At 36.7% G+C, this 11,758-nt stretch overlaps 1 protein-coding gene across 1 annotated transcript; it reads right to left on the reverse strand.

Annotated features, from left to right (window-relative positions):
• Positions 1-10,286: 10,286 nt before the first annotated feature.
• Positions 10,287-11,017, reverse strand: LOC114299978 (14 kDa proline-rich protein DC2.15). The gene has a single exon (XM_028244815.2). The coding sequence runs from the start codon at positions 10,904-10,906 to the stop codon at positions 10,508-10,510; it is 399 nt and encodes a 132-aa protein (XP_028100616.1). The 5' UTR covers positions 10,907-11,017; the 3' UTR covers positions 10,287-10,507.
• Between the last annotated feature and the right edge of the window lie 741 nt (positions 11,018-11,758).

The raw sequence follows: 11,758 nt of genomic DNA on the forward strand, positions 1-11,758 counted from the left end.
TCCTACGAACAAGTTAGAAGAGAGAGATTGATGGTGTGTAGCAATAGAGTGATGATAGGGAACTTAACCTTCTTTTTGTCTTAGAAACCTTCTTATATCCTTTGTTCATCATTTCGTTGTCCACTTTGACCTGTCATGTTGGCTGAAAGTCTATGCTCTAACTTGCCTTGTTCATGGTGAGGCTGTTCTGTTCCGACGTGAAGGGGTTATCGCATTAAATGCTGCAGGAGACCTCATTAATGGCCGATGTGTGGTGCAATAACTCTGCAGGATCTTTGTCTGCTCACGTGACTGGTTCTGCTCTTGATAAGTGTTTAGATGTCATTGGTTCTTGGTGCAACGTTGGGTTTCAGTAATGATGAGCTTTAGTGTTTGAACCGTGTATTGGGCTCTAAGTGGTGGGCCAAAAGCCTCTAGGTGGTGGGCCAAAAGCCTCTATGGGCCCACCTATGTCACCCATAAAAAGTAAAATATTTGTGAACAAAATATTTAAATAATTCAATAGCAATACAAATATTTTTAAAATTTATTGCATTTTTGTATTTTTTTTTTATATAGATTTCACAAATATTTTACCTTTGAATTAGATATATCTAAAAAATTGAAAATAGATGCACCCAAAAAATAAAATAAGATAGACTAAAATATTAAAATATTTATCATAAATAATAAAACACGAAAATTTAAAATTTAAAAATTATATTTAAAAACTCAAAATCAAACAAAGTAATAAAAGTTATGGTAATATAGGAATTAAGCATCTCCAAACTATAGGGGTTAACAAAAGGGGTTCATTATAAGAGCATCTTTAATAGTCAAAGTTAAAATGGCTTAGTGAAAGTCATTTTTTGACTTGTTAGAGTGCACTAAAATCAATTTTGGGCTATACCAATCCAACGGTGACTTGTCATTTTGGCATGATAATTATAAAATCAAACACAATTTTTTAACCCACGAAAAAAAAAAAAAAGGTAAAATGTGAAACACATTTGCTATGAAAAAATTATATTTGATCTTGTAATTGATATAATCGTGAATAAGTTTTTCAGTATAGATACAACGTTATGTCATCATTTTATTATCACAACGAAAATGACATGAAAGAATAATTTTGCAATAGATATATTTATAGGAAATCAATTTATTATTATAAAACTGAATGAAAGACATGAGCAAACATATTATAAAACATACTTTATTTATTATTATAAAACATATTTTTAAAGCAAAACATGAGTAAACTGCAAACCAACCACAAACGATGACATGACACAAGGACATAAAACTACAAAAGACTGCAGAGAGAGAGAGAGAGAGAGAGAGAGAGAGAGAGCTTATGACTTTTTAGGGAGCTTAATAAATATTAGTCCGCTATCACAATGATTCCCAAACCAATTTCTCTGTTGATCGGCTCACTTCTAAATTGCGTTTTTACTTCAGCTAGAAATGGTGGCATTTGCCTTGTAGGAATAATACAATGAACACTGGGAAAAGGAGTTGTCTGTATTTAATAGCATATATTTTCCATCAACAATAATAATGTGCGAGATCTTTGAAGATGCTAGTCGTTCAGCACATGATGTATAAAGATGACGACTACTGATATCGAAAACTCAATTGTACCAGCTATGGATTTACCATTACTGGAGTCAGATGAATGGTTGATCTGGTCATATTATTCTGAATTTTCTTAATTTTTATTTATTTATTTATAAAACCGTGGATTCCTCACGGTGGAGTCAAAGAATGGTTGGGCTTTTGTCATTCTCATCCCTTGTTTTTACTAATATATATTAAATAGTCTCATTGTTCAATATACTGCACAGTATACTATATCATGAGGTGGTCTATAGTTAGGTTGACCATAGTTCTAAATATCGGCTGGTACGGTACGTACCGGCCGATTCGTACCGGAAAATCATACCTCCGATTCGGATACTCACCGGTATACCAGTGAGAATGAAATTCACAGCCGTAGCGTCCGAGTCCCGGTACGTAGCGGCGTGAATCCGATATATGGGCCGATACGCGCCGATACAGTCCGATACGGTCTCTGTTTCACCTGTTTTCTTCTTGATGTGCTCTGTTTCTGGTTTTTTTTTTCTTTTTTTTTTCCGTCGATCTAAAGCTGAAGGTGCTTAGGTTGGAAAAGTCACTTCCGAAATTCACCTGAAGGTGCTGATGCATACAGTATTCTCAAGGTGCTGAAGAGGAGAGGAGGGGTCTGCATCAGCTGAAGGAGAGTATGTGTTTGAGGAGAATACGGTCTGCATCAGCACCGTTGGATTTGAGGAAATCCTTGAATTCCAATAGACGGTCTATTATACACCTATAAGTCTATTTATATTCACCTGAAGGTGCTGATGCACTGTTGGATTTATACACCTATACCTCTATTTATATTAATATATATATATATATATATATATTTATTTTTTTCTCAGTACAAGAAAAAATAAATATTCAAATCAATTTTTTTATTAAAAGTTTAACGTATGCCAAAAATAAATACATATTATTTAGTTGAAAATGAGTCAAAAATGTTCTTACATAATGAAATTTTGATTAAAATGTAACAAATTAAAGTTAAAAGAGTAAAAAAAAATGTATAAAATTTAGTTTTAGAGGGATTGCTAATAATTTTTAAAATTTCACGGTCGTGACACCCGATTCCCGATACGTACCGGCCGATACTACCGATACCGATACTCCGCGATCGATACCGTTACGTCAGCCGATACCGCGATTTAGAACTATGAGGTTAGACCCCTTTTTTTCACATGGTCTTCTATGTGGGTATATATGTGCACGCCTTTTGACTGCACTCTTTTTTTATGTAAATACTAAGAATGTTCTAGCAATACTAGTTGGCTGACGCGATCACCTGTTTTCTTTTTAGAAAATATAAAAGACAACTCCAATAAATTATTCAAGTTTTCTGCAGTGGCCCCTTCAAAACCTGCATCCTCTCTCTATTTGTGTGTGTGATGTCATATGTTAAGAATTATGTTGAGCATTTTTTTCTTGTCAATTTTGCAGCACGAGTTGGTTCTTTGCTTTCAAGACATACATGTTTCGAATAGAGACTCTGCTGCTTTGTCTGCTCTTGTTCGTAGTCCTTTCTTCCCACCGAATGTTAGTTCAGAATCAGCTACAACCTCCCTCAAAAATACGGACGATTGCAGATCAGGCAGTGAAGCAATCCAAAGATCAAATGATATAACAGTTTTTTTTTTTATCAGCAAAACAGAAGCTTTATTGATGTAAAATTAGTACAAGGTACAAAATACAATACACCAATAAATAAAAGAGGAGTGCAGGAGCATCACAATGAGTTGAATGATCCCAACTAGGTTGGCACCAAAGAGCCCATCCTATCATTTGCTAGCACCCCCAAGTTGGTGAGGAACCAACAAGGAAGAAAGAAACCAAAAACAAAGAGAAAAGGGAAAACCAAAAAACCAGCAGCTAGACAACCTCTGGTATACACCAGCTGCAACCATTCACAGAACAAGAACAAAAGCAAACCAGCAGAGCAGCCCACTAACAGGACATACTAGCAACCAGCAAGCTCAACAAACAACAACACATATGAGAATGAAGTCTTCTTCCTTACTTTCAACAGCAATCCAGATGAGGATGTAGGCCAACCATCTCCACCATCAAACATTGCCTGCTGCTGCTAGTTGGCCAGAGGTAGAACAAATACACTTCAATAAGTAGCACCTGCAATATTAGACTCTTGGACACTTCTATTCAACCCAGATCAGCATCAGGCAGATTACAGCAGCAACATGATACACAATTTTATTTAGAAATACCTATGCAGCCCCTCGAAAACCAAACATCCAAAAACCCCACTGCTGGAGCAATAGATCAGCTAGCGGAACAATCCTCCAAGGGACAGAGCACCAAAACACCGCAGCAACGCATCACCAACAGCAGCAACTCTACACCAACATCACCACAGCAGCCTAAACATAACAATGCAAAAGTAGTAGGATTAGCACTGCAGCGCCCTAAGCATAACAATGCAACCCTCACCATCCCTGAACAGCAAGTCACCACCTATTGAGGCCCCATCAGATAGGCTTCTTCTGATCACTGCATGCTTCTCTGCCTCTAGGCAACCCAGAACATCTGTTCGGGACCCTCCACATCTTTAGACTATTGATATTACTTACCCCAATTCGCTCACCAATGTGGACAATAAAACCCCCAACAATACCACCAAGTCAGCCACAATGTAATGCATGCCTTACCTGATCCAAATTGGCCACCACATCATGCACTGAGTATTGGAACTCGCTAGAGGTTGCAGTAATCCACAATGCAACTCTAGTTTTAATTAGCTCACAAACCTCCTCCAATATAGGTTGTTTTTCATTAAAGATACACTCATTTCGAAGCCTCCACACAGACCACAGTGCAGCCAAAGGAATTGCCTACCAGATTTTTTGTTCAATCCTTCTCCATTTGTACCCTCTCTACCAATCCAATAGCCCTTTGGGCTTTTCAGGTATCACCTAAATCAAACCCCACCAATTCAGCAAATTTGTCCAGATCCTCCAAACAAAGGGGCACTGCACCAGAACATGACACCCTGATTCCACCTCACAGCTGCAAAAGACACAGTTCAATTGAGCCTCATAACTAAGACACCTCACTCTTTAGAGGAAAGCTCTTGATTTGATTCGACCCTTCCAAGCGAGCCAACCAAAAAACTGAACTTTTGGTGGAGAAATATTATTCCAAATCAACCTTGATGTCCCCAGGCACTGCTCTACACATCTTCTATTATACATTGAATTAACTGTGAACACACCTGAAGATGACGCCTTCCAAAGCTAATGCATCAGCTTTTTCTGATAAAGACGGGTCATATGAAAGCAAAACGGACTGTAGTCTTTCCATCTCAACATCCTCCCAAACTCTCAAATTCCTTTTGAAACTCAGTTTCCATTCAGATAAGCCATTTCTTTTATCCATCATCTGCTTAAGAGTGACCTCTTTTTCTACTGACAACTCAAATAATCGAGGAAAATCCTCATTCAAACATTTGTTGGAAGCCCAACTATCCTCCCAAAATCTAACCCTCATACCATTCCCTACTTGAATGACAAAATTATCCATAAAGAAGCAAAATAGGTTAGAATTGCTGTGTTCCAACCTGAGAATATCACTCCAGACTCTTGAGCATTGGTCACTGCTACCAGAATCTGGTCTCCACCTACCTCCAGAGTTGCCATATTTACTAATTAAAATGTCTTTCCACAACACACGGTCCTCGCTACCCTATCTCCACCACCATTTGGCTAGTAAACAATCATTGACTTCCTTTAATTTCTTAATCCCCAATCCTCCCAAGTGCTTTGTTTTGGTAACCTCCTCCCATTTTACCAGATGGATCTTCTTTTTAAGTTCTGAACCTCCCCACAAAAACCTGGCCTGAATTTTGTCCAGCAATTTTGATACATTTGCAGGCAATTTAAACAAAGAGAGGTAGTACATTGGTAGAGAAGATAGCACTGCTTTGATCAATGTTAACCTACCGCCAAATGATAGTAATTTCCTTTTCTAAGACGCCAGCCTAGACTTGAATTTATTGATTACTGGCAACCATGTACTTTTCTTCCTCGGGCTGGCCCCCAGTGGTAAACCAAGATACATGAAAGGTAACTTTTGGATCATACAATTCAATCTTCCTGTGAAAACATTTACCTCTGCCTCCTGTACACCTACTCCACAAACTGTACTCTTATGAAAATTAATCTTCAATCCAGAGAGAACTTCAAAACACCTCAAGATTCTCTTAACGCTCAAAATGTCGTTCTCTTCTGCCTCACAGAACACAATTGTATCATCTGCAAATTGCAAATGGGTAACATTAACCTCCCTTAGGCCAATCACAACACCTTTGATTAACTCCAATGCTTTAGCTCTTTGGAATAATATATTCAAACCCTCAGCCACTATATTAAAAAGAAAGGGAGACAACGGATCCCCTTGCCTGAGTCCTTTTTCTGGACAAAATTCATTACTCGGGGAACCATTAACAAGAACTGAAACTCTAACTGATTGTATACACACCTCCATCCACCTAATCCACTTATCTTGGAATCCAAAGCTTGACATCATATTAAAGAGATACTCCCAATTTACCGTGTCGTAGGCTTTTTCAAAATCTAGTTTCAAAATTACCCCCTTCTTCTTTTTCCTCTTCCACCAATCCACTACTTCATTGGATACTAAATCCCATCTAAAATGTGCCTCCCCCAATGAAAGCGGACTGAGATTCTCCAATTATTTTAGGCAATACCTTCTTAACTCTAGAAGCTAGAACCTTAGACAAAATTTTGTACAGAGATCCAATAAGGCTAATTGGTCTATAATCTGAAACACTACCTGGATTCTCATTCTTAGGTAATAATGTGATGAAAGAGCTATTGATACCTTTTGCTAAGCATCCATTATCATAGAATTCCTTGAAGAATTACAAGATATCATTTTTTAAAACTTTCCAACACTTTTGAAAGCAAAACAAATTGAAACCGTCAGGTCCTGGTGCCTTATTTCCATCACTCTCTCTAATAGCTCTCCAAATCTCCTCCTCTGAAAAAGGAATAACCAGCCCATTAGAATCATTATCATGCCCAATGGTCTTGAAAACACCTTGGAGCTTAGGTCGAAATTTCCATTCTTTACAGAATCTGTTTTTAAAGTGTTTAGCTACCTCAAACTTGATCTTTTGTGGATCCTCATGAATCTCCCCATCCACTTCAATTGAATTTAGCAGATTTCTATTCTGCCTGCTTGTAGCTATGACATGGAAGAATCTTGTATTCTTATCTCCTTTTAAACTCCAATTAACTCTAGACTTCTGCCTCCATAACCATTCTTCTCTCCTATTTAATGACCATACTTCCTTTCGAACTTCTCTCCTTCTTTTAACCTCATTCTGCATAAGACTTCTAGATTCAGCCACCAGATCAATTGCATGGAGTTCCTCCTCCGCTGCTTTCAATGAATGAGTAACAATGCCAAAGACCTCTACATTCCATTTTTTCAAAACTGAACGTAGAACCTTCAGCTTATTCATAACAGTTGCCAGATGATATAACAGTTGACAGCACAGTTTCGGGTAAACGCCGCATTAAGTTTTCTTTTTCAATGGAGCATGACCGAAAAACAGATGACAGTTCTACATCCCAACACCTCTATATGGAAAAACCTAGGGAGAGGGTATCATTCTCTGGGAAACAAATCTCATTGAGACCATTTGTTGCATCTCAGAATCTTTCCGATGATGGGGAAAAGAGGTCAATTTCTAGAAAGGTATAATTGTGCGTTACGCCTCTTATGTTGTTGGTTCAATTGAAACTTTTGTTTAGTTGATCAAAAGATTGTATCTAAATGAAAATGTTCGCTGGTGCTTATAAATCACACAGTATAAGGAAGCATTTGAAAAGGAGCTTGTAATGACATCAGATCAAGCATCTATGAACGAATCAAGCATCTATGAAGAATCAGTCCCAACCAGAACATTCTTATTAAGAGGTCATTCTGGTTTGGGTAAGGAAGTTTTGGTGTCCTTGTTGTACATTGTGAGAGCAAATTGTACAGTGGGTTAGGGTTTGTTGCGTTGCATGTAATCAGGTGGCTCAAATTGCTGTCTTGATGCTTGTTTTCCATGTGAAAAGGCAAAGTTAGAAGCTCTGCTTCTTGTACTCAATACATGAGAGTTAGAAGGTTGTTGCCTACTTTGCAGGCTCTTTAAAGTATAGTGTATATATTCTTACAGGGCAGCATCAGTTTGATAAAGGGTAATTTAAATTATTTGACAAAAAAGTTTGCATCTTGACTCGTCCTGTTCAGTTTTCATGTTGGTTGCTTTGGCAGATTCACTAGCGCTAATTTTTTACAAGGTTGGTCCTAGTTATAGGTCTCCTCAAGTTCAGATTCATTTTTGATTGCATTTGATGTTTTCCCCTTCCTTTCCCAACATTTTGTTTTCATAGAGAAAAGCAGAAATGTTTCTCATTTGTGTAATCTTATTGCTTTCTGTGCATGGGTGGAGCTATGCATAAAATTGTGGGTTCAATTGAACTCATTGAACTTCGATTTTTTTTTTTTAGAATTATGTAGTATTATATAAAGCCTGGTTTGAAAATAGATTATTTTAGTAGGTCATTTGGCTATTTAATTATTTTCGCTTGGTTAAAAAAGTTGTGTCTGAGATGATCATTGATTTTTTTTTTCTTTTTTTTTTTTTTTATGGTAATTGATTTTGTTGGTTGTGAACAAAAAGTGAAATGATTATGGGTTGAATGTGATATTGTCTTATGTTTTCATAAATTGACACCATCAAAATTGTTCAAAAAAATAGATTTATCAAAAAAATAAAAAATTGTTTACAAAAATAATTAATTTTATACTTAGGTCCCGTTTGGCATGCAACACTTTTAACTTAAAAATCAAAAAGTTATTAAAAAAATTAATAAGCCTATAACTTATACTAAAAAGTCATAGGGATTACCGCTAGTTCAATTGTATGATATAAGGATATTTAAAAACCGAGACATAGAAGGAAAGAAATAATTTTTAGTATAAGGAAGAAGAAGATGGTTTCATTCACCATACTTGGACCGGTTTGGTTTTATGAAAAGAAATAATAAGCTCGTTTCATTCACCTTAATTTCAACAGTACTGATCTTTAGATAAAATAAAAAAAATTAAATAATAATTTTGAATTTACTAAAACATCCTAACAGGTTTCACACCAAGTTGCTGTCCTGTTCTTCGGTGGAGCAGATGACCGAGAGGCACTATCATATGCTTGGAGGATGTCTGAGCATCCCGGAATCAGTCTGACCGTCATGCGATTCATCGCCCGTGACAATGCAATTGATCCAACGAGGGTGGAGACTAGCGCCGAACCCAACAGCCCTCCCACACTGACAGTGGTGACAGACAGTGATAGATATAAACAACTAGACGAGGACTATATAAAAGAGTTTAGGGCAAGAGCTGTGAACGATTCAATAATTTACAAAGAAAAGGTGGTAAATAATGGGGAAGATACAATGGCGGCGATAAGATCGATTGACAATACATTATATGACCTTTTCATAGTTGGCAGAGGACAAGGCATGGTGTCGCCGCTCACGGCAGGGTTGACAGATTGGAGCGAGTGCCCGGAACTTGGTGTAGTTGGGGATTTGTTGGCATCGTCGGATTTTGCGGCCACCATGTCAGTGTTGGTGGTGCAGCGTATCTTGGAAATGGGCAGGGGGACGGACTTGAAATGCCGAACAGCCCGATCCAACATCATGAGCAGTACAGCAACTTCAGCAGCCCTCGACCTAGAGCGCAGGCCTTGTTCTATGAATAAGCAGAATGTGCGTTTGGAGCTCATGGTTTTAAATAGCAGTATCAGTATCAGAATACGTGTCAATATCAACAATGCAGTCATACATAAACAGTATAAGTAAATATATCAACAAAAATCAATATCGAAAGTTAAAAGCTCAATAGGTATTAGCTGATATTTAAAATTCTGATGGAGCCTTTCACATTGGTAGATGAGATTTTTCATTGATGACTACATTTTTTTTCCTTTGTAGTTTATGCTGTAATTAGGGGTTTTTTTTTTTTTTTTGGTGAGTACCCTATGTTTAGAGAAGCAAATGCCTGCTTGAAGGAATAGAAAAATTATCATACAGAGTATGATTAGAACAAAGCTAGTGAACCAAATGGTTACAATATACTGGTTACTTCTCCCATTTTTTTTTTTCTTTTTCCTGTCTATATTTTCATTTATTCGAATTATCAATATTTCAATAGACTCAGAGATCCCAATGGTGTATACGAATTATTATATACTCAAATTAACTTTATTTTTCTACATAGAAAATAAACAATTTAGATTTTCAAAATGATTCCAAAGTAAACCCACGCTACTTTAACAAGACCCTTCAATTCAATTACTAAACGGAACGGAAAGCTGGTCCAAAATTTAATCATTTTAATATTACTCTTCATTATAAATAGCAATCTTTTTTTTTCTTTTTCTTTTTTCAGAACATCAAACAACATCATAGAAATGTCCTAATCTAAAGGGGAGGGCGAAGGGTGTTGGAAATTAAAATTGCAAAACAACAATCACTCACATAATTTTAAAAGAGAATTAAAGAAGAAATTTTTTTACTCATATTCTCCATAACTTGCAAAGAAACACCAAAGTAATCATGGAGTAGTAATCATAGAAAGCAAAACAACTTTCAAAATAACAAGAATCAATAATCGCATTTTATTGATGTTGAAAGCCTGCAACCCTTAATTATTTTCTCCTTCATGAACAAGGATACAACAATAACAATATGGTGGACATATAAATCAAGTTGTAACATCTCAAACGATTACCCATATGATCGTTCCTCATACAACAACACACTGGAAGAGTTTACGAGGAAGAGATATAATTATGAGATCAATACAAAAACTTTAATTAAGCACATTGGAAGCCACTTGGGACATTCTTTCCACAGTAATTCAGCAGCAAGCTCAATGAAATAGGAACATTGAGGTTAATTCCCAACACATTAGCTTTAATGGCGGTGCAAAGGCAAACAGCAGCCTCAAGATCAGCGAGACCCTGAATGAGGGTGCAGCATGGAGTCTTGGGTGGGGTTCCAATGACAAGGTGCACCAAATCATTAAGCAAGTTAGCACAAACAGCCAACTTTAGGGTGTCTCTAGGACAAGTGGCCTTAGCGGGCGGAGATGGGGGCTTGTGGTGTTGCTTGGGAGTTTTTGGTGGTGGTGGTGGGCATGGGACATAATTAGAACTCACCAGAGTGAAGAAGAGGAGGTTGAGGGAGAGGAGGAGGAGAGCCTTTGAAGCCATCTCAAATGACACCTAAAAAACTCTTACAATTTTTTATTTTTTTTTTGGGGAGAGAATGTTGTTGGGGGAAATGATGGAGTGGGTTAGGCTTTTGTAGATAGAAAATGGACTCTTTTGTTTTTGGTTTTTTTGTTTGGTAATGTAGAAAATATAGAGATAGCCATGTGGGCACACACCATGGACTGGAAATCTGTGATGTCCAAAACAAGTTGGGCGGTGCAAACTGGAAGACAAGCCACCTCAACGATTATAGAGTTTAGTGTTTTCTTCTGCATTCATTAGCTGTCATTTCTCTCACTCACACATACACATGCAAGAGAGACAGAGAGAATATGTAGTCGATCTAATCTTGAATGGCTCATACTTTCAAGCATTTTTTTTTTTAAAACAAAAATGTTGTACATAATTTTATTTTTTATAAATAAAAATACGATTATATATAGTACTAACAATTTTTATTTGTTTTTAAGTATTTTTCTCAAACTCACATCACACTAGATTTTCTGTTACTTTTCCATTCATATTTTCTCCCTTGATACATGAAAATTCCTAGCTGAGCATCTCCAATGCACTAGGCATATAATACTTGTTAGTTAAAATGCCTAGTGTGATTCATTTTTTTCAATTCCAATGCACTAGGCATATGATTAGGCATTTTGGCTCAACTCATATTCACTAGCTATATGTAGCTAGCCTTCAACGCTAGGCAAAATATATTCAATCATTAGGATCATTTCCCTCCATCTTTGTTGTTGACGTGGCATTCTATAAAATTAATAGTATTTGAATAAATAGCTAAAATAAAGAGCATGGTTGGAGTAAAAACATAAAACAGTTGATAGGCAAAATAAA

This window comes from Camellia sinensis, chromosome 4, assembly GCF_055761805.1.
Source record: "Camellia sinensis isolate YWXY chromosome 4, ASM5576180v1, whole genome shotgun sequence".
Taxonomy (NCBI): domain Eukaryota; kingdom Viridiplantae; phylum Streptophyta; class Magnoliopsida; order Ericales; family Theaceae; genus Camellia; species Camellia sinensis.